The 23370-nt window shown below is 40.1% G+C and overlaps 1 protein-coding gene across 1 annotated transcript in view; it reads right to left on the bottom strand.

The window, feature by feature from the left end:
* The window catches only part of lrp1bb (low density lipoprotein receptor-related protein 1Bb), a 205093-nt gene that overhangs the window by 71811 nt on the left and 109912 nt on the right, over positions 1-23370 (bottom strand). The window contains exons 19-32 of the mRNA XM_068746405.1: positions 21583-21663; positions 21285-21455; positions 20055-20237; positions 18428-18628; positions 16880-17125; positions 14448-14645; positions 13599-13803; positions 10375-10539; positions 9841-10085; positions 5321-5452; positions 4891-5118; positions 4338-4512; positions 3920-4014; positions 985-1134 (exon numbers count right to left, since the gene is read on the bottom strand). Of these exons, the coding sequence (XP_068602506.1) occupies positions 985-1134; positions 3920-4014; positions 4338-4512; positions 4891-5118; positions 5321-5452; positions 9841-10085; positions 10375-10539; positions 13599-13803; positions 14448-14645; positions 16880-17125; positions 18428-18628; positions 20055-20237; positions 21285-21455; positions 21583-21663 (2475 nt within the window). The remainder of the gene's footprint in view (positions 1-984; positions 1135-3919; positions 4015-4337; positions 4513-4890; positions 5119-5320; positions 5453-9840; positions 10086-10374; positions 10540-13598; positions 13804-14447; positions 14646-16879; positions 17126-18427; positions 18629-20054; positions 20238-21284; positions 21456-21582; positions 21664-23370) is intronic.

Raw genomic sequence — 23370 nt, 5'->3', positions numbered from 1 at the left:
AACGGCAGCACTCCTCGGCAACTATGAAATGTCCCGGTTCAAGAAATGCAATAACTGTACAGCTGTTCATTCTACCATTCAAAAACAATTTCCTCAGCATAATATTATCTCATTAATTGTGATTGATGGAGACTCACAGACATCGTTTCTATGTTTTTGCTGTACCTGCTACTGCACAGGAACTAAGCCATTAGTCTATGTCACCTTGAGTTCTAGCTCCCATTTATGAAATTCAATAACTAGGTCTCCATTGTCCAAGTCTTCTGTAGTTCTCCGGGTTTTAACTATAAGAAATGCTGATGAAAATTTGCACAAAAGTAACCAAAATATGGTTTTGGTAGCAGAAAAAAATGCAATAATTCCAATTTTTTATTCCCACATACACAAAGTCATGGTTGTCATCAATTTAGTTTCACCCCAATCTTACTTATTGTTCAAAACAGCAAAACTATTGCTGTTTTAATACAGATCTGATAAGTCTCCTTTCATGTACCCACCTATGTTTGTGACATGTCAAAGTGTCTACGGTGCAAAAATGTAAATCGGTCACCTTTATATATGTAAAAATAAAAAGTTCAGAGGCCAGATACTAAGAATGCGGGAGCTCGGGTTTGAGTTAAAAGTAAGATTTCACTCTGCAACATGGAGACTTAGATTTCTGCACATTTCTAAATGAACCTTACAGTTGATGGATGGTGGGACTCATTGGATTTAGCACTGATACCAGGAATCAACACATAATGAACATCCTCTGAACTTTTCATTACAAACTTGGCGAGAAAATCGATCATCAATCACAGCTTCAGTGTGTTTTAATTATCTAATGCCTCTGCTCCTTCACACAAAAGCAAAGCACCACTGGTTCATGTGCTGAGCGAATAGGCTCTTTCTACAGCCACTTAACTGGTTAAACACGTAATCCCTCCACACTCTCTGACTAATCCTTGATGGCAATCTGACGCACTTGTGACAAGCCCCACTCACCCATCACGGCCAGAGCTGTGCCTTTGACTAACTCCCTCTTTAGAGACTCCAGCACTTCCAGCCCGCTGCCGTCCAGATTGCACCTGTTGATAGTGCCATTGGCTGAGCTTATCCAGTACAGCTTGCTGGCAGCGTGGTCTATTGAGAGGCCTAAGAGGAAGACAAGTGAAGAAGGGACATCAGGTCAGCACACATGCGACAGGTATTCATTAGTGTTGAGAGCTTGGATTGAAAATGTGGCAGAACGGCATCAGCATCAGAAAAAATCCATCAGAAACATACAAAATAATTACAAATTAAATTAATAGAATAAGCTGTAAAATTCCACATATTAAAATGCTATATCATCATTAAAATATCAGGATTTTAGATGTCACATTTAAGAATATTATTAGTCACCTAAACAGACAGGCTTTACTCACAAACAGCTCCTTAAATTTGCACACATGCCCTTTCTAGACATTAAGTTGAATGAGCGATAACAGAATGGCTTATGGGGCTCGCTGGCTCTTCATAAGAACTCCAGCTGGAATGAAAAATGAACAAGAGAGAGACTGACTTCTTTTTCCTGCCTGGCTAACATGAAGGACTCTCATTGAATACCACCGATAATGGAGGGAAGCGAACGCAATAGAGAAGTGGAGAACTCGCTGTCTCCTGCCGTGTGTTAGATATATGTCTGGCAGACTCACAGTCACAATGTGCCATTAATTTATGCTTGTCCCCAGGTCTACCCCATAATCATAAATGAAGCCAGTGAATTATGGTGCACCCTACTATCTGTTTTGCCGACAGGCTTAGGCGAATGGAGAACTATAATAAAGACAATGGAGCTGTTTTATTTGACAAAGGGGGATTTTGACCTTAAGCTGCCAGACAACAACTTCTAGAGATGAGGATTATGTGATTGTTTTTACTTAAACAAGTGATATTTGCTCATCCGGAGTCTATGCATAAAAAAGAGAATAGTATATTAATACAAATATCCACTTGTATTCTCCACTTCACCCTGTCCAAATATGGTCTTGAGAATGTTTCAAATCTGGCAACAGAGGCTAATCAATTTTCTGAATGATGCTAGCACCAGGAATGAATGAAGATGCTTGAGGAATCGTTTGAGTTTATTAAGATATTTAAATCTTATTTTTATTTATATAATACATTTACCTAAATACATAAAAAAGTATCATTTAAAATGGTTAACCATGTCCACATTGTAGCAAGAGTGAACTGACAATACTATGAATGGAAATTTGTTGTAGTTGAAATAAAACATTTTTTTATTTTATTTTCAAAAGAATTATCCAAAATCTCAGACAAATATATGATCAACATAAAAAACTGCAGGCGTTACTTGTCTACTTGGATTTGTATCACATATCATGTATTTATGAAGATAGTCTCAAGAGGAATTAGATTTAAGGTTACATTTAACCCAGCCCTGCCACATATCTTGTGTCTAGCCATATGACATTTTCGCTTGTGACCGGTTTGATGACCGTTGAGGTGAAATTATATAACATATTTGGCGACTTGAATCTTGTATTTACATCCATTAAACGGACTGAACACGTACAGAGTCTGTAGTAGCATGCAGAGATAAAGATTCATCCATCCGTCTTTGCTGGAAAGCTGTGTGAAGCTCTGGCGTCTGTCAGATTGGCTTTAACACAAGACTTGTCACATGTCTGGCTGTGGCGCTGAGCTTTCCCCTCGGGTTTCTTTGATTTCCCTCGCTCCCTCGTGTCACCTCCTGTTGTGTGATTGTGGCTTTGTGACTCCTCCTGATTTCTGATGGTACCTGGGTGACCTCCAAACTCAACTTCAAAGTCTCATCAGGGAATGTATAAGAACCTGGACGACACATCCACTCACCGGCAAACTGCCTGCACTCTTAGTTGACTGGTCTGTATTGTTTCTACTTCAGCTATTTCCTCGTGTTTTTGCACACACACACACACACACACACACACACACACAACCAACAGCCATCAGTGTCACTCACTCCTTACTGCCTCCCTGATCTCTGCCATTGTCACATCACCTCTGCCTTATTGTAATTCAAATGACAGTTCTTCACTGTTCTGTCTGCTTTTAAGTCTAATAAATATATAAACTGAAAACCAGAAATTCATGGACACATTTATTTATTTATTCCCCCACTTTTGGCCTGTGTTTAATTATGTTTCAGCTAAATTTCCTGACTTGCCTTGTCTTTTCCAGACACTCTTACGCCTTCACTGTGAGTCTGGAGACCGTCTTTGACATTGTCTGTGAGGATAGCATCATCACTGAGAGGGTGGGTGTGATTCTTGCTGACATTGTCGAAGGAGAGAGCACGTCAATAGGTGCAAACATTGCTGATTCCATTGGTTAAAGTCAGCATGTGTCAGGACACAAACTGACTTCAAACAGATTCAGGCAAACTAATATTGCAGTGCTCACAGAAACAGCTCCGTGGGGTTCTTTTGTCAAATTACAGTTCAAACAGAGGAATTACTTGAAATAAATTTGGAATCAGTGAACACAGATGCCAGTGGTGTATGTGCAGTGACACAGCTGTTGATGCTGGAAAATTTAATTGCATTTAATTACCATAATTTAAATTCACAACTAAACATTACTGACAAATTCACCCAATTTACTGTCTCGTTTGATTGTGATTTTAGGGTATCTGCAATGGGGAAATGGTATCCCTCCAGCAGCAGCCTAGAAAATAAGAATAAATCCATGCACATAATCTACAAACTATGTTCAGTGTGTTTTAAATTGAATCTAGCTGAGCATATTTAAACAAAAGCAGTATATAATATAGATGTAACATAAATTGAAGCTTTAATCTTAAAGGGGTGGTCCTTAGAACCTGGAATGTCACACATAAGGCTCAGCTATATATAGGGGTCTGACAGTATGGATGCAAATTGCTCATACTGACCTACGGGATCCCTCTGATTCTGGTGCAGCACCTTGCTATTACTCCCGTCCATGTTGGCCATGTTAATGGTGTTGCCATCTGTCCAGTAAATCTTCCTGCATGAAGAGGTGTGAGGTGAATATTTAGCAGTCAAGAATATTATGTTTTTTTTACAATGTAGTCATTCAATGTTACCTTGTTAGAACATGAAAACAAGTGCCTAAGCCAATTGATTTTGGTTCACAGCCTTGTAAACATGTACAGAAGCGTTCAAACTTGTAAAAACACATTTTCTATGCAACAGCAGACTAAGCTTTGATCCCTTTTCCCCCCCAAAAAAAGAAGAACAACATTCTGAAAGCCTGTAGTCTGGTTGCTTAATACTATGCATTGAAGGTGAGGTGCTGATGAAGTGCACACACTGCTCTAATCTACTTACCCCTTGGCGGGGTGCACTACAAGGCACCTTGGTTTATCAATGCCGTAGATGATGGAGGTCTTCAGGGACCCATCAAAGCGAGCCACATTGATTTGCGACTCGTCATTTTCAGAGCTGAGCCAGTATAAGTTCCTGGAAAGCCAGTCTAAAGCCAGACTGCGGCAGTTCACTATGTCTGTAAGGGAGAATATGAATAATTACAGATTTGCAAAGCTATAATTAACTCAGGTAAATACATTATGTGCAGCATAAGCAGAATAAAGAATATATAATGACTCTAATGACTATATATATTTGTGGTAATTACTGATATATGTGCTGCAACTGGTGATCATGTGACTGTTAGGGAATACAAATTTGATTGATTATTATAATATATTTAACAAGAATTACAACTGCATGAGTAACAAACAAAAAAAAATCAATAACTCATATAACACTATATTAATTATTCTGTATAACTAACGAATAAGTGGACTTACACATGAACCGACAATACATAATCCTAGAGTCTTGACTTTGAATTTTGTATTGATGTCTGGATTACGCCCACCTGCTGAAATGATGGTCTCTAGCTGGGTACCATTGATGAAAGCCCGTTTAATGGTTTGAGTTTTGATGTCAGCCCAATAGATCCTCTCCTCATGGGCATCATAGTCCACCACCGTGACATCATCAATGTCTGGCACAGTAAGTGCTGTCATGACGTTCATATAAGGGTTGTCAATGTCCACGCCGCGGATTTCAGAGCGCCTCACATACAGGAGGAACCTTTTCAATGCTGGTGGAGATGATAGAGAAATTAATAATTCAAGAAGGTGAACTTTTGATTTAACTTTGTTGTTACATTCTTGTGAGAATGTGATTAAAAACAGGTTAAATGCCAAACATGAAAAGAAACATTAATCGTTCACATTATGATTAAGTTTTACTCCAAAAACACAAGCGAATGCCTGAAAAATAAAAATGCTGTTCTTGCTCACCAAAGCAGGATTGTTTGTTGGATGAGAGTTTCATAAGGTGTGGACAGGTGCAGGACGCAGTGCGGTTGTAGTTGATGAGACACAGATGTGAACAGGGACCACGTCCATCATTCTCTTCACATGGATTGGAGGCTGACGGAAGGGAAGAATGATTGCAACATAAGGAGCTGAGATTGCATGCCAGAGTTCAGGATAAATGCTGGATGCAAAATTGGACTAAAAGCCTTTACAACATGACAGTACAGGTCTATTTGATTGTTCCACCGAGAGGTAGTACGTAGCCCAAAACTGAGACCAAAGCTTCACTGAAAACACATTCAATTGCAATACATTCTTGCTGTGCAGAAGCAAAAAGGAGTGAAATGCAAAGATAAAATATTTGGGAAATTTGTGTCTGTACTTGAATGTGTTTAGAGAGGTTAAGAGACATATAGATAAACCGTAAAATACACATATGTGTTTATGTTATGTATTTATGTAAGTTATCGAAGGATAGCACAATATCCACATGAAAGACCCAAAGCTGCAAACCCAAAGTTTCCAAAATGTCAACATCCATCCATCGATCGTCAACCGCTTATCTGGGGTTGGGTCGCGTAGGCAGCAGCCTAAGCAGGGGGTGGGGGGTTCCCAGGCCAGCCGAGAGACATAGTCTCTCCAGCGTGTTCTGGGTCTTCCCCGTGGTCTCTGACTGGTAGGATGTGCCCTGAACTCCTCACCAGGGATGGAATGCGGGAGGCATCCTAAATGCCCGAGCCACCTCCTCTGGCTCCTCTACTCCGAGCTCCTCCCAGAAGACCGAGCTTCTCACCCTGTCGCTAAGGGAGAGCCCAGCCACCCTCCTCCTCCTCCAAAATGTATACAGCTTTCACAACATCATTGCATTTGGAGGACCTGATTCTTTGCAGATTTTTTACTCTTTGTTACTCAGAATGAACCATTTCAACATAACTGAAGAAATTCACCCAGAGTTCAATTATTAGCCATTATGATGAAATCACATTTCAGGCGTCAGATGCATCCATTTCTCCATCTTCTACTTTCTCCATCTCAAACAAGCTCATTCAAAGTTAATTTCCCAGGCTCCCTCAGCTACATGCTGGAGAGCCCCATATCATCACAAAGGGGCTCATTAAAAAAAACAAAAAACTGTGACACGGTATGCTAATGGAGAAAAAACATCAGAGCAGTGCCGCATTCACCCGAATTACAATTTTGAGGGATGACAGGCGGCAACAAGAGAGCCAACGTATTTGCTTGCTCTAAACTGCCAGTTTGTATATGCAACAAACAACTTTAAAAAATGAAACCACTAAATGCTAAGATGTTGTTCTACGAATAAAGAAAAATACAAATATTTCACATTCAGAAAAGGACCAGTGTAGTGAAAAACAATTTAATATGCAATCTTTCAACTGAGAGTCTTATTTATGTTATGCTCACGTTTCAAAGGCATATTTGTCATGGTAATTATGGCATGGCATGTCTGCCGGCATATAACTAGGTATGTTGTAAATGTCATGAATATTAAATCATTAATAAAGAACTGTGCATATGGAGAATATAAATCACGACTGCAGAAAGATCCGGCAGCCATACCTCCTTATCGCCTTCATTTTTTACCTTCATCCAACCTTTATTTTGACAGGTAATCTCATTGAGTGTCATTGGTTGTCATTCTCAAGAGAGACCCACGAAGACAAGTTACAGACAGGACATTCAGTACAAAGACAAAACAGGAGTTTAAAACTGCCAAAGTAGTCTGATATTAAAAAAAAAACTATGTACAAGAGCAAAACCCAACGGACAATCCCATCAGAAAGTAGCTTAATATCCCAGAAGGGAATCATGCTGGAGAACGTTGGTTCCAGTTGTAGTGTTTTCCACCATATAGTTTGGTGTAGAAGGGCTGTTTTTCTTTGGGCACTGAGGGGATGAGTGCTGACGTCCTGGGAAATAATGCAATGGCAGCAGCAATGTTTATGTGACGTGTAAGTGCATAAATAAGCGGGCAGCAGTCCAAGGATGGATTTAAAAATGAAGTTACCATCGTATATAACTATGCAAATGAGAAATTTACTTAAGGGACCCAGATAAATTCAGGAAAATAGAGATACACTGAAAATGCTACCGAAATACAGAAGAATCCACAGTGCAAATGTACTGTACTTTCAGCATGTCCTTTCAGGGGTCGCCACCGCAAATCAACTTTCTCCACTTCACCCTGTCCTTTGCATCGTCCTCCCCAACACCAGCCACTTTCCCAGAGCTTCATCTTAAGAGTCATTCGCTTTATCCCACAATAATTAAAGTCAATTAAACACCAGTTTCATGATAAAAAACTATTCTGTTTCCTCTACATTCTGCTATTTATCTATGAGTGTAATGCATATGGATCTTGTGACCCTACCTATGAACAACCAGTTATCTAATGAAACTCATGGACAGCCATTTTTGCTTCCTCTGTAAAATCTGTACACTTATTCTAATGTTAAACACAGCCTTGTCTTTCAAGTGACACAAAGTCTCCAGACTCCACTGTGGCATCTGATGAATAGCTCCCGAGATTCAGTTCCCTCCTCTTCATCCACCCTTTGTCCCTGATCCAGATGTAGAGCAGCACAACTCCAGCCTTGGTTCTGGTTAGAGTGGATAATAGTCAGCTCCTCCCCGTTGAGGTTTTTTCAAACAGGATTAGGAAAGCTTACTGCCTTCTTTGGGAAATCAGTCCTCTTTTCTCTCACTTATCGATGGTGGTCAGTCATGTTGATGCAAAGTATATGAGAAATGCATGCAAATTAACCCATGACACGCTGCAGAAGCAGTGGAATCAGAATAGATGCACACCTGATTACAAACACAATAATGATGATTAAAGAATGTGGATTAGATTTGCAAGATGCTGATATTGAATAAAATGACACAAAATCAAAACTGCAATGCTAAAATATAGATATAAGTCCTCTTTTATCCCACTCTCCATCAGGGCCCTGAATGCCACAGAAAGGAGGTGACCCTGCCTGTGTACCTGTATGGAAGTAACCAGTTTGCTCTGTTTGCACTGTTTTTATCACGTACAATATTTAAAACCTTTCCAACGATGCTGCTCTACTTTGTGCCTTATATGTCCCTTAATTGTTTGTGTCTTACGTGTCCCTTAAATGTTGCGGAAAATGTGTGTATATGCTGTAAAACCTCCGAGGGACAAATCAATAAAAGTGAAGTGAAGTAAAAATGGTAATTGTGATAGAAACCTATCAATGACTCCATTTGTCCGGGAATACAGTGCCAAAAATTTATTTAAAACAACATAATTTAGAGGGGAGGGTCAATGAAACAGATGTGTTAATTCTAGTTTGGCAAAATATCTTGCAAAAATGATTAGCATATTAAATCTAAAAATCATATATGTATTTATGATTTCTGTCAGCACATACATCTTTTTGTGGTAAAAATCTTGGCTAGTTTAGCCTCTGACAAAACGGATCGGCTATTCCACCGTGACACACAAATTCAGAAACACTGAAAAGAAATAGATGAAAAAAAGTTTCAGGATTGTGTCATATATTTCCTATCAGCACAACGTCGGCAGTATTAATTAATTTGGTCATCGGACATCCATCCATCCATGCCAAAATTAATTCGGTTAATTAATTTAGTACTGATCGATGAATCTGATTTTAAGAGCAATTATAATAATATACTGTACATGGGAAGAAAACAGACTGAGAAGTACTGTTTGCCAAGCTAGGTAATTCACTGCATGATAACCTTTGCCTCTCAACACACAAGCAATGATTGACAGGCCAAATAAAGACAGATTATATAAACAGGTTTGAGACGAGAGGATGGATGGATACAGCTTGAGGAGGATCTGTATTTGTCCATGCATTAACTACTCCTGCAATCAGTTCATCCCCATCACCTGTGCTCCTTTGCTCACCTGCAACTCATCAGCTCTTACTCTTCATAATATCTGCTCCTGCCACACCTCTCTGCCAGATTGTTGTGACGTGTTCCCTCTTTCCAAACCATGATATTAATTCTTGTGTCCCTGCCCAGCCTGTTTCTGGATGTTGCCTGTTTGTTTGCCCCTTTGGACCTTTCTGCCTGTTTTTGATTACCCTGTTTGTGACCTCTGTCTGATTGTTGGAACTGTCTCATTACCTGCTGGTTTGAACTGACTGCCTGGTTCTGAATAATAAAGCTCAGTTTCTGGGTTTCCCCTTCTCCTGCCTGCATCGGCCCCTAACAGATAGTATTTTCTGTGGGGCACATTTGCCAGCTGGATGTAAGTTCGCTGGTTTAATTCAGATGTAATTATGTGACAATGTACATTTACAATTAGATTGCATGCTAAATTGTAACATCTGGTAAATGCAATTTAACCTCCGTCATTCAATAACATGTGTTAAATTCCACTGCTTCAAATAGGAATTAAACAGGGAGGTTAAATCATGGACTTGGTCGCAGCTAATATTGTGGAACGCACCAGAAAAAGACAGAAAAACTGTTCTCACCTTGTGGCTGCCTGCTGGGGTGGAAGATCTGCAAGTCAAATGGCTGCGCGCTTGTCTTCTGGATGACTGTGACATTTTGGCCGGTCCATTTATTAGCTCTAGCTAATGTGTTTGTCCTCCAGTCTGTCCAGTAGACATTACCTCCAAAGAGAGACACAGCAAAGGGATGGGACAGGTATTCGTGGCCCCTGATGATCTCAATGACCCCACTACCATCATAGAGTGCAGAGAAAATGGCATCAGAGCTGTTAAAGAGAGACCAACACAAAGGGCCATGTCAACATTTAAACTGCTCGTGCAAACCACCAGTCCACTCATGGAATTATTCAGTCTTTCAAGAACTCCTTAAACCCAAATATTGTCATTGCGCAAGACATCTAAATATTACATGGCCACTATTATTTAATGTCCTATGGGAGGATGGAGCTTCGTGGTAAATGTTTCATTAGGGTGAGTTTCACAATACATAAAGTCACACATGTACAGAAAGGTGTGAAAGCTGGCGAATATTACACGGAAACACTAATGGCATACCGTGCATCCGTCCAAACAATCCGCTTCTCCAAGTGATCCAGAGTCAGTCCGTTAGGCCAGGCACCAATCTCCATTTCTTTGAACACAATGTGTCGACCTCCTCCACTCATAGATGCAGCCTCGATTCGGGGAAAAGTAGCATCCCAGTCGGTCCAGAAGAGAATCCTTGGAAAAGAAGCCCAAAGGCAACAATTAGGATTTACTGCACACTCCACATTTTTTTTTTTTTTTTTTTTTTTCTCAGATCCAAGTAATGGCCTCCACAGACCTCATGACCATCTGATTTGAAATGCATTGGCATTTGTACTGACTGGCATACACAGTAATTTCCAATACAATGCTCTCGTAACTGTATACATAAACACAAACAACGGCAACGATGGCTGTCCAACAACAGCACCAGTGATCCACGGGGAAACACTACATCTGCGGCAGGTCTCAAAATGGGAGCCCATCTGTTTTATTACGGCTTTCTCTTCACAGCTCATTGATGCCTGAGAATGAACACCATCATTGATGTGGCCAGTGACAGTATACTGTGTCCTGCTCCAACCCGGAACTCATCGCCTGTGTCCTGCTTCGGCCCACAAAGTCAGGTGGAATAGAGGAGAAAGGGGATGCGGCTTAAGTCAAGCTTAAATCACGTCCTGACGACAACGAAAAACAGTGTTAGGAAGAAATATCCTTGTCCAGATCAATAGTCTTCTTCACTTGATAAGGCCTTCCTGATCGATGACCTACTCCTTTGAGTGGATTCAAGTAATTAGATTAGAATTATGGCCCTGGAAAGGAAATACGCCTTTAGACACCAAAAGCACTCATTAATCCTACTCTGTACAGCCATGAAATGCAGTCATCCTCCCAAATGTGATAGAATACTATAGGAGAGAGTGCATGAGCAGATTATTCATTTCATAAAGAGTGCTAAATTGATTTTAGGAATGTCTGGGTTTTGCTTAAATCTTAAATATACTGGCCACAATATACAGCCACTGGCTAGTTCTCTGATGCACTTATCTAAAGTAAGCGTGAAATATTAGCAACACGCCAAAAACTGAGGACAAGTGATTCAGATTTTTGGATGATTATGCAGTATTGTATATTATCTAAGAACATATTATATATGCTGTAGATAAGAGGATAAAATCTCTCTGAAGCAACACAAAGCATACTGACCCAGTATACAATACTCAATGCCAGTGCAATTCATTGAAGAGAGGCAGTTTGTGAAAAGTTATTTGAGTTGTCAATTGCAGTTCATGTTATTGAATACGCGAAAGACAAATTAAACAATTTAAGTAATAAATAAATATTATTCCCAGGTTATCTCCCAGTAAATGGGAAATGTGTATGCAAAGTTTCAAATTCAGCTAACAGAATGCGTCAAAATCATATTTACAACCATGGAAACAGAAATCAAATAGAAACAACACAAATCCCAAAATAGCAGAAGGCACCAAAAAACATTTTTGACTTATGCTTCCAAAACAGGATACACAGATAGATGGATGGAATCCGATTCCATATCCCCCTCCTCACTGTCTTACAATTAACCCTTTCATCACCATCACTCAATGCAAAATAAGGCTCTTCTCTTCTAATTCTTATATTTGCCAAACAATTCATGAACATGAATCGGTATATGAATGCAATGACTGTATAGCACTGAAATAGATGGAGCAATGACAATGCAAAAATCAAAACACAGCATCAGGCTAAGTTCCTAATTCTGCAGCCACAGCCTACAACCTTAGCTGCCAACAAGAAAAGAGGTGTATGGCAGCAACAGGCCACTATCACCATTAGCCTTGGATGACACATGGGGGATACAGATGAGCCAAACCTCCTTCACATAGACCATGGAAGGCTACACTAATGGAGGACAAACAGGTGCATCACACCAGACTCGGGGTCAGAGCATGTTTGCTGGATTTGTTTTCAAATTCTACCAATTTGTCCTCACAAGTCACAGCCAAAATGCAAATTTCAAAATGTTCCCCATTGACGACTTTGCGAAAGTAATGTTTGCTCAAATATTTCCTCAGAGTATCTATTATTTTAACTACTGCATGCATGGCAATTCTGTTGAATGGAGGGCTAATTTACAATAATGTTCACATAACTGTACCATCACCTGCTTCGATGTGGGCCTGAGTCTCTGCAGTGCTGGTGTTTTTACTCTACACCACACTCAGGCGCGACTAAATTTTTAAAACCAGTATTGAAGAAGAATAAATGCAGCTGCTGCTAAGCAACAACCCTGAGTCACATGGTATATTAAAACAAGGGTAGAAGGAATATAAACTAGGAAACTCTGTTATTCTGTAAAGAAATAAGATAGAATGTATTTTGACAGAGTTCCACATGTATGAACGTTAAAAAAAAAGAAAAAGAAAATGAGGCAGAAATGTGGTTTTAAAATCATCATCTGTAAACATATAATGCAACAATTAAGAAAAGTATAAAGAATGTAATAACATTAGCACTCACCGCTTTGACTAAATAAACCATCACATGCAAACTTTAAAATGCCTGATGACAACCTAATAACCGCACACTAATTCCAAAACAATGGAGGACAAACTTGTAACATTGTCAAAAAGCAGGAATGCATGCATAAGCGCCTAACAACATGCCAAACTCTTTAACTTCCAACAACCAAATGTAACAAATTATAAAGCTCATCATAATACTTGTCATTCCCATAAAACATAAATGCAATCGTTGCACCTTAATAGATGCTGTGTGTTCTCTATACTTTTTTCTTGCTGCCATTTTAGAACAACAGATCAATCTACAAAAGCTCTTCCCGTGTTTATCGGTGAGATAAACAACCATCATGTCGTAAATTGGCCCCAATGGGAACCAGGCACAAAACAAAATGAAGTATATTTTGGGCTTTTTGTTTGAAGGTTGCTAAAATCATAATCGAAGAAAAGTAACAGGCTAGGTAAGTGAATAAAGCAGCAACACTGGCTGGCTATTTGCTGCATGAATTACTATTCCAGTGAGGAGTGGAGCACATGGTACTGTTATTGATGGAGTCTATATCTGCTGCATCCATATCTGCTGTAATGGGCCTTAACACAGCAGGCTTCATGCATCAAGCCAGATGTGGATTAGACACACACAAGGAGGTTGTAATTTTACTTCATTCCAATAATCACATCACCCCATGATGTGCAACAACAAGCTCTGAATGTGGGTGTTAGCGCACGACTTACCCTTGCCCCGGGTCGAGAGCGATGGCCCGTGGATGCTCCATGCCTCCAGCAATCAGTGTAGTGCGCATATCTCCATTGAGTTTGGCCACTTCAATCTGGTCCAGGTTGCTGTCAATCCAGTACAGTTTACCTGTAATCCAGTCCACAGCCAGGCCCTCCGGGGTGGCCAAACCGTGCTGCACGACCACCTCGATCCCCGTCACCCCTGAAACAACCGCATCAATGGCAAAATTGAAAGACAATATATGGCTGTGGTCGATGTCTCGTTGCCCCATAGATGAAAACACTCTCAAAGCCTCAAAGCAGAGGTGAAAATTGAGAGCTCTCCAGAGAAAAGCTCTTAAATTTAAAGATTGCTTTCTAGAGGGTGCCGTTAAGCACGACAAAAGTGTTTTCCCTCTGTATTTATAATCTAGCCACTTGCAATTATTCTCCAATGCTGAGAGTATTATATGTATGTCTCGTAAAAATGGTGAAATAGGTCGCACGAAGGGGTGATTTCTATGGCTCCATTGAGGGAAATAAAGGCAAGAGAGCCCAGTGAATGCACTGCCTCCTCCAAAAGGAGAGGTTCCACATTTTTTACGAGGCGAAGATATTGCACTAAAACTAGCTGAATACCACTGATCATGTCACATTTTTCAGCTCTGTACAACCCAAGATACATTTTCAAGGAGAGACAATATCAACTCATGGCATCAGAGAAGAGCATGTGTAAATACAGTGGGAAAGAAATACAGCATTATCATAGTGCTCTGCCAAACACACAACTTGTTCTAGCCTATACATCACAGCAGTCTTTTGATATATGGAAAATGTGTGTGTACATGTGTGTCGGTATCTGAATACCTCCAGACTCGGAGAGCCTTCCCCTGTAGATCTTATCCTCCACCACATCTGTCCAGTAAAGAAGGCTGCGATTAAAGTGGAAGTCCAATGCAATGGTGTTCCTCAACCCCGGCACCAGCAGGCTATAGTCCCGCTTATGAAGGTCTATCCGTCTTATCTCGTGCCGGATAGAGAAAATAATGAAAGCCTCAAAGGGATCTGGAAAAGGAGAGAGACCGGGAACAGGCACAGTATTTTTTTTTTAAATAATGGCAACATGGGCAGGGTGATGTTTCCATTAAATTGATCATCGACAATGTGTACAATGTGTGTGACATCATGCAGGTTGGGACAGAGATAGAAAGGGTTGTGTGATGGTTCTATTAGTTTCTGACAGTCGTGCACCTGGAAGTGTTCAATGATCAATACAACCTTATAAGGTATAGGTGAAACATAATTTTAAGGGGGAATTATTAATAATAATAATAATATAGCTTAAAACTCTGGCTAAATAAAAATTGTTATATCGATCTGAATCTTTCTGAAACCAAGATTATCACCATTCAAAAAATAAGAAAATGTTTGAGTTTTAAATAGATTATTTTCTCTTTAAAAATATCCATTATCATGATGGAAGTTAATACCTTACTAGTGTAGCAACTATAAAAGCTTTACCAAATGCCAACAAAACAGTTAACCAGCTTGCTACTCATGTTTATGAAGCACATAAGATCAACATTATAACATAAGTTTCCCGCTCAAGCTTCACTTAAAAACTGAAAGGTATAATTTTCTATTTATGTTTAAGGTCTGTCAAATTATCAAATGGTTTGTCATGTCGTTTTTGAGGAATTAATGCAGCTAAAAGCAGAAAAATAATCTAACCTTTTTTTCAGGTGGCATGCCACTATATAATTACTGTAATACAAGCTCCACAAGTTGCAAAATCAACCATAATTCCTGATGTTGCTATTACAAAAGCAAGGCTATACTGACACGAGGCCACTTTCTCACTAACACGAGCCACGGCATGCTCATGCCCTAAATCACTGGCAGAAGGGAGATAACTCTGCCTCCACCGATTTGACTGTTGACTCTGCCTCATTTCCTTCAGAATCAGAAGCAACCAACAACATTATGGACTCAATCAGTAAGATTATGTTTGCTTTTAGGATATATTTGCATTCGTCCTTGTACATGCAAAGCTGCATAACTGCAGAGACCTAAAAAAATAATAAATAAAAACTGCAGAGAACCAACATTTGAACACAGTTGCCATTTTCCCCTCACATTGCTTTAGTAAATAATATCATAAAAGAGAAAGAAAAAAACAGTTTGCACACAAATGCAATTAAAAAGTCCATGCTTCAATGACATATTTCAGAGTTGTATCCAAACATATCGTAAAAAGCAAGCGGATAGATTGTATTACTTGGACAAAGGAGAGGAGAAGTGGATGTGTGCGGAGGACTTCAAAGAATCCAATAACACATTCTCTCAAGATTAAATTGGAATGTTTGTGTTTGTATGCAAAATTTGATTTATGATGACACCGTATATGTCAGATTGGCTTCCGTGGGGGGCATTGTGTCTCCCTTTTCTGCGTTAATGTAAGATTAGAGCTGTAACTGCCATCAATCTTGGAGCGAAAGCAAGTAACCCAAACGAGTTTCATAAATCTGAATGTGACAAAGACAGCATGATGATGTGTGTGGAACTATTGCGTTTCAAGCAGTAACACACTGGCCTTGTAAAGTAGATTATTCAGTCAGAGAATTGTGGCATGCTTGACTTTATAATACAATATTACTGTGGTGAAACATTTGTGTTTGTGTGGGATTAGGGTCAAGATGAGCAGCCCGGTGTACTAACAAAATGAAGCTCTTGTACTTTGGGAGCATCCTCACTCAGCATCAGCACAGGTATAAACAGACGGGACGCGTTGCCCAGATGGCTCTTAAGATTTGAAACTGATTGAATTTGAACTGACAATGCCATAAATCCTCACCTATTACCATTATTCGGTCCATTTCTGCACTGTGTAAGCGCTGAGATCAAGTATTAATAAATACTAAATACTAAACAAATAAAAAAAAAAAAAAATAAAAATAAAAAAAAATAAAAAAAAAAAGAAAAAAACCGAAAAAAAAGAAAAAAAAAAAAAAAAGAGATCAAGTATTAACATACTCGACACAGAAAACTAACTTTTGTAGTTTTACTTTACAAGTATTCTTATCTAATGTGTGATTTTTGGATTATTAATGAATACTTGAAAGTTCTTTTTTTATTAAAAAGCATCAGTGACATAGTTAAAGTGCAAAAACAATGTTTCTAACTCAGAATAAAATATTTCAGAGTTTTGTATGCCCTTTTATTAATGTAATACCGCAGACACCATCATGGCAACCAACAGCATCACTCCATAAAACATTCGGAAGGTCAGCCTTTATTACCAGCGCTGTGGCAGCTGTCTCCGTCTGGGTCGAGCGTCCATCCTGGATAACAAGAGCACTTCACTGTGGTCTTGTACTGCTCACACACCTGGCTGCACTTCAGGTGGTCGGTGCAGTAGTCTACCACCTCGCAAGTCTTATTGCTGGAGTCCAGGTGAAGCCCAGGGGGGCAAGAACACACAACTCCTTTCCCAGGTGCCACGGTGCACTGGTGGCTGCAGCCCCCTCTGGCTACGAGACACATATCTGTGATGAAGAAAGGTAGAAAACACATAAACTACGGAGACAGCGGAGGAGGGATGTAGATTTAAATTGAGGAATCATGGTGGTTCTGTAAGATAGCATCTGACCCGTTAGCAAACCGCCTATTCCCAAGAGTTCCACAAAGCCTGAAAGGTTTTAAGAATAGTCTGACATACTTTCAACTCATGAATCAAGCACATACATTCTGTTGACACTTTAATGATGAAAGGTGTTGTATAATGAGAACGGCTTTCTACAGCAGGTTCTGTCTGGTTTCACCTGGAGGTGAAAGGCTCTCTTTTCTATTACCATTACACACACAAAAAGGAAACAGATATGCATGGTTTTGTTCAAAAAATGAGACAGAAATGTTTTAACTGCCTGCTCCTTCATTTTGCAAGTTTTTCTTGCATACACGAGATGAAAATTCCCATCAGTGAAAATCATATGTTGATCTGATGTCTCGATTTCCATAGAGATTAATCCTCTTCCTAGCCGGAAAAGAAGGGGGGGGGGGGGGGGGGGGGGGGTTGTAAGTTAATTTCTTGTTTGTATTGTCTCCCAATTTATTTGTAGGTCCACATTCATACATAATGGTGGGCGTGAATCCTGACCGCCTGAGGTGGCGTAGATCAAACACCCAAGGTCCCTCTGAACCCGCAATTGTCAGTGAGGGGGCAGAAGCCCTCTTTGCAGTCATGATAACGCAGACACTCGATGGTCCTGCAGGGGCCCCCTGAGGCTTGGTTAGTGGCGCTCTAGAAAATGAACCCCCCCGTTTACGCCGCTCACTTTAAGAGATTAGATGACTGGGGCCAGTCGACTGATCCTGTTCTTCCCTCCAAAGGCTGCTGGACAAACACTTCCACATTTGCCATCATCAGAAAGCCAAAGTATTTGCGCAGGTTCTGTCCCTTTGGACTCTGCGAAAACACATACCCGTTTCCTTTTCGGGGCCTGAGCTGCTGAACGTGAAGGAGAGGATATAGCAGGAGGCCACCGGGGACCGTTAGCCAACATGAGTGAAGAATTAAAATGAGACTTGCAGCAAGATCCCTTCAAAAGTGATGCTTTCCCTAAGTCTCTGGTAAATTCTCTGTCCGAAGTCGATTAAAAATCATAATATGTGCAGTGAAAAAGGTAGAGCTTTTGTAAAATAAAGACTTATGAAAACAAATGTGCTGCAAGGTTCAATTTGTAATATAAACACTTTTTATTTAGTCTTAAACGTCCTGTCCTCGCATGAACTGACAATCAAAGAAACTCGACTGTTTGTCTGGCCTGTGGTGAAGGGACAAACATTACCACAGATGGGTCCTTCATCGGAGCGGTCGGGACAGTCCACCTTGCCATTGCAGATCTTGTCGGGGGTGAGACAGACAGAGGTGTCGTTGGCACAGGGGTACTTGGGTGGCTTGCAGGCGGCAGACTCACAGGACTCTTCATCAGAGCGGTCCTCACAATCAATGTCCCCATCACACACCCAGCTCTTTGTGATACACTTGCCTGTAGAGAGACATGAGAATACACTGTTATATCAGTCAATATAATCCTATCATAGATTGAGACTATATATATATATTATATTAATGCTCCAGCACACAGGACAAGTTTGTTTTTGTTTTTTACTTTTTTTTACAGGAATTAAGAGTTGCTTGAGTTCCATACATCTCATCAAATTGGATTCAATTGAACAATAATATGACGTGCACAGCAGCACATGTGAAAATCAAACCTTATTTGCCATGCAAGAAAAAAAATTAATACTTGGAGTGCAGAAATTGGCAATTTCAAGTGTCTTTGTTATAATGCACACTGACAAGGGCTGAATCATTTGCATAGCCAAACTAAGCAGCCTTTATTCTCGTAGTTTCAGCTAAAATGAAACAGCAAGAATTTGGACGACTCCAGTGGGATGAGTTTAATAAACGTCTCTGTGCATAGCAAAGAAGGTGAACCGATACAGGAAAGGGAATAAGAGAAATGTGAAAGAATACTCAAATGTAAGTTCTTTGCGCCCTTAAATACATCAGAAATGCCGTGACAAGCCCTTTCAAAAAAACATTTTGAATATTCTATGGTAGGTCCTGGAAAACAGAGCAACCCGTGAAGCCTTCACAGTCCTTCACCATGCAAGCAGCACTGCCTCCATTTTTGATAGCACTGCCAAAGAAGCTTACAGCTGGGAACTACAGACAGAAAGCTGACCTTCTACCATCAGAGTGGTGAGTGTGGCTACATGAAGTATTTAAGCAGGCCATTTAAATGGTTTGTCCTAATTGGTTGAGTAAATGCATGCAAACTTCACTTCGCTACTCCAAAGCGGAGCATGATTAAGCCTCTGGAGCCTACCATAGAAAGAAGCCTTCATGAAAGGCAAGAGAACCAATTCACAACCGCATTTGAAGCTGATGCACACAAATGTTGTGGAACAACTGAGACACGTTTCCCCCCTCTCCAAAGACGTGTTCAAAAAGAGTGAAAAGGCTTTAGGCTATGTTTTCAGCACAGACCAGTGCTTGATTTAGATGTTGACTTTATGATTGGCTATTTTTTTCTGATGTAACCCAAACACAAGGGATGAGGAAAAGGTATTTGTCCACGTACATTTCCATAATGCCATATATGATTATCAACTGGTTTGGTTTGGCTTTTTTAATTCCGTCTTGTTTCTTTATTGATGCTGAAATTATTTACCCTGGCTGCCGTGGTGATATAACCCACATGCAGTGATGCAAGAATTATGTACTGATTTCAAATACAGGCTGAATTTATTTTTCATGTCTCAGGATGTGATGCTACACCGCAGCCCACACAAAACCTTCAGTGTCAGTTGCCTAAGTAATAGTAAAATAAACACTTTTTGATTATGAAATTGTGTGTTCCACTTCTGATCTCAGTTTGGTGCTTAGCACTGTGCTGCAATCACTACCTGTATCTTTGCAGGTGAATTTGGCCTTGGGGTCGCACATCCTTTTGGTGCCCTCGCAGTCTTTCTCATCGCTGCCGTCCTCGCAGTCCTTGTCCCCATCACATCTCCAGCGCTCTGGGATGCAGGTCCCATCTGTCACACAGTGGAATTCCTCTCTGCTGCACTCGATCACAGTCGGCAGCACTGGAACAAAAGTCATTCACAAATGACTGTTCCGCTGATCTGCAGCACGCGGTCATTGGCAAAGGCGCAGCACTGCTGAACTACTATTTTATAGCACATCTTTTACTGGTTACAAATATGTATCTTTACAAGCGGCGCACTTGGCAGCCGTAACAGGTCAGTTAATTCCAAAGAGGGAGGTTATTTCATGCCTCTCAGATGCTTCCGTTTAATGACTTCGGCCGCTCTGCATCTTTATCCAGGAGAGGTTCAAGGAGAAGCTGGTGCCGCTCAATCATAATGTCCGACATGGCAGTCATAGCGTCTGATCATAATAAATGCATGAGCTAAATGGCAGTATGGAATAAGTCACATTTGACAAATCACACATTTTAATCACATTAGGAAGTTCAAAACCAAAAACTGCTTGGAGAAGCACCAAAAAAAACCTGGTTTTGCTGAGGATTGTTGTGATAAATGATTGTATTTCCAACAGATGCACACATGCATTCATGTCATGCCATTACACAAAGTGATAATGACGTGAATCTAATTAAACATTTGCTTGAGTCTTAAAAGTCAAAGCCTGAAGCCTTTCTTCAACAGCTAAAGCAAAGCTAAGACTGATTCAATTCCCTGGGGTAAAAGCAGACGCAGACACGGGGGAGTGGAGAAGCGTTTCCCATCAGGAAACAATTTGATGAATAGTCTATGCATTCTAGTGACAAGCAGGCGAGCCGTGAGTTCCTGGGGCTTGCATGAGGCTTCTGTGGTAATTAGATTAAAGGATTCAACTCCTGATGATCACATTTTCCCAAGCAGAGACTGTAGATAAGATCAGTCACATGCGAGTGTGAAAACTAAGTTATTGGACTCAAGCTGATTCATTGTTGAATTGATGATTCATTGTTGTGATTACAGGGTCTAAATTTAAACAACGATCAGAAGAGCAAATAAAGTTATTAACACGTAAAGAAGAGAGCTAAGCTCACAGAAAAGTGGGAGCAGACGGCACTGTCATCCTAGGGTTCTGCAAATCTAACACTTATCTTCAAAGGTTATTCTTACATGCTGATCCACCTCTGCAGGTCGTGTTCTCATCACTGTAATCGCCACAGTCGTTGTCTCCATCACAAGCCCAGTGGTCCGGGATGCAGCGACCGCTGGTGCACTGGAACTGGCCTTTGGAGCAGGAGCGGATGCAGCCCACTTCATCACTGCCATCGCCGCAGTCATCATCTACCACAGATGAATTATGCAATTATGAAAGGAGTGGCCTCATGGACGAAAAAAATATATAATGGCAGAAATAACGTAATGGTTTATTCGGCAAACATTATGAACTTTTTAAGCTTCTCGTCCTCACCAGAATCGCAACGCCACTGCGAGCTGATGCATCGTCCATTGGAGCAGCTGAACTGGGTGAGGGGCTCACAGGTGGGAAAGGCTGAAAAGGTTGTTTTACAGACACACATCAAATCAAAACCAGTCTGAGGTTAACAAATCCTGACTGAATAAATGATTCATTTCAAGGTAACTGATGAATAATGTAAAGAAAAGACCATTTCAACATTCGTCAGGTTTTAAAACCACATTATTATTTCCTAAACAACATCACTATCATTGAAAATGATGAATGAAATCATAGAACCTGAATCAAGGCAGTCTTGTCTTTTTTGTAATTGTTCTACCATTTCTTAAGAATATAAAGTTGTCGTCTTTGGGACGTGCATATCTGAGAATTTCATGGCAATTCCTAATCCATTCCAGTCTAGACCAGATTGACAACTCCATTGACCATGATTGACAGATATAATCTGGACTTCACCAATCTCTTTAAATAGGAAAATAGTCCTTTGAATTTGACAGGAGTGCACTTTCACGATTTCTTTAGAATTCTTGTCAAGTGTCCATTCTTGATCAATGCCTCAAATCGCTTGGTTTAACAACAACAACAAGTCATCTCATTCTTATGAGAAGCACAAAAAACCAACAGCCAAATCATGGTGGATTGGTAACTGATAGGGAACGAATAAAAGTAACGGCTTCATGTAAATATTGTGATGAACTAAATGGCTTGGTTTGAGTTTCTGCATGTATTGACATACTAATGCTTTTCATAGACGACTGCTTGTATTTTCACTATTAACAAAATAAAATTCCCTGCATACTGAGGCAGTTTGTTTTTTTGTTAATATGGTCCTATTATATCCAACTGAGATTTTATACACATAAAATATGGGACTATAAACAATATATACACTGTGGGTATGATTAGCTTCATGACAAGCTGGTGAAAACAAATGAACGACCACTTCTGTACATCCACTGTCTGATCTGACATCCGTCACTGCATTCACGGAGACTTCATAAACCAACATGGAATGCATAATAACATCGGCATCCTCTAGCAGTGCTGAAAGAATAGCAGATTTGACTGGAGTTTTCAGACTGATGACATTGTCAAGATCAAGATTTTTATTCTCATCAGATACAATTCTTGTTTCTGATTCTGAGATACTGTATATATACAGCGCTTTTCAATATCCTTCCTGGACGCCTCAAGCTTTATTGACTGCGGTATGAAACGTAAGTCGACATTTGAATTGATTTGTCGGCATCTACTGCTGCTGCCTGGAATACCTTGGGCGCAGTCGTGGAGACATATTATATCTTTATCAAGTGTCTTCTATACAGTATGTCCCGCAAATTTGTTAGGTCTCACTGACAGCACATGTCTGGTTGGAATTTAACATTCATTAAAAATGAAACATAAAACATCCATAAATCATGGAAGGTTCAAGTAAACAGTAAGCATGGCAAAAAAAAAAAAAAAAATGGAACACTGCCATCCATAAATAATGGCGGTTTCAAGTGAACACAGAGAGCCTGATATGAGACAGTGTGTGACAAACTACTAAACTACTGACAAACAAAATTGAAATTAGCATCAATCTCTGAGGCGGCCACCACTGAGCTTCAGGTGTTCCAAAACCCACAGCAGCACCACTGAAGCTAAGTGAGCTGCCAGACGTTGCACAGTGCCTACAGAGAAGTAATGCCTACAGAAGCCCAGACAACAGTAAGAGAGAGAAAATGTTTTGCTGCACAGCTTGATTATGATTGAATGAAGCCGAGCATGAACTTTAATTAC

Source organism: Brachionichthys hirsutus, chromosome 12 (genome assembly GCF_040956055.1).
Source record: "Brachionichthys hirsutus isolate HB-005 chromosome 12, CSIRO-AGI_Bhir_v1, whole genome shotgun sequence".
NCBI lineage: Eukaryota > Metazoa > Chordata > Actinopteri > Lophiiformes > Brachionichthyidae > Brachionichthys > Brachionichthys hirsutus.
The sequence above is the reverse complement of the archived record's forward strand: the minus strand, read 5'-3'. Positions and strand labels throughout refer to the sequence as shown.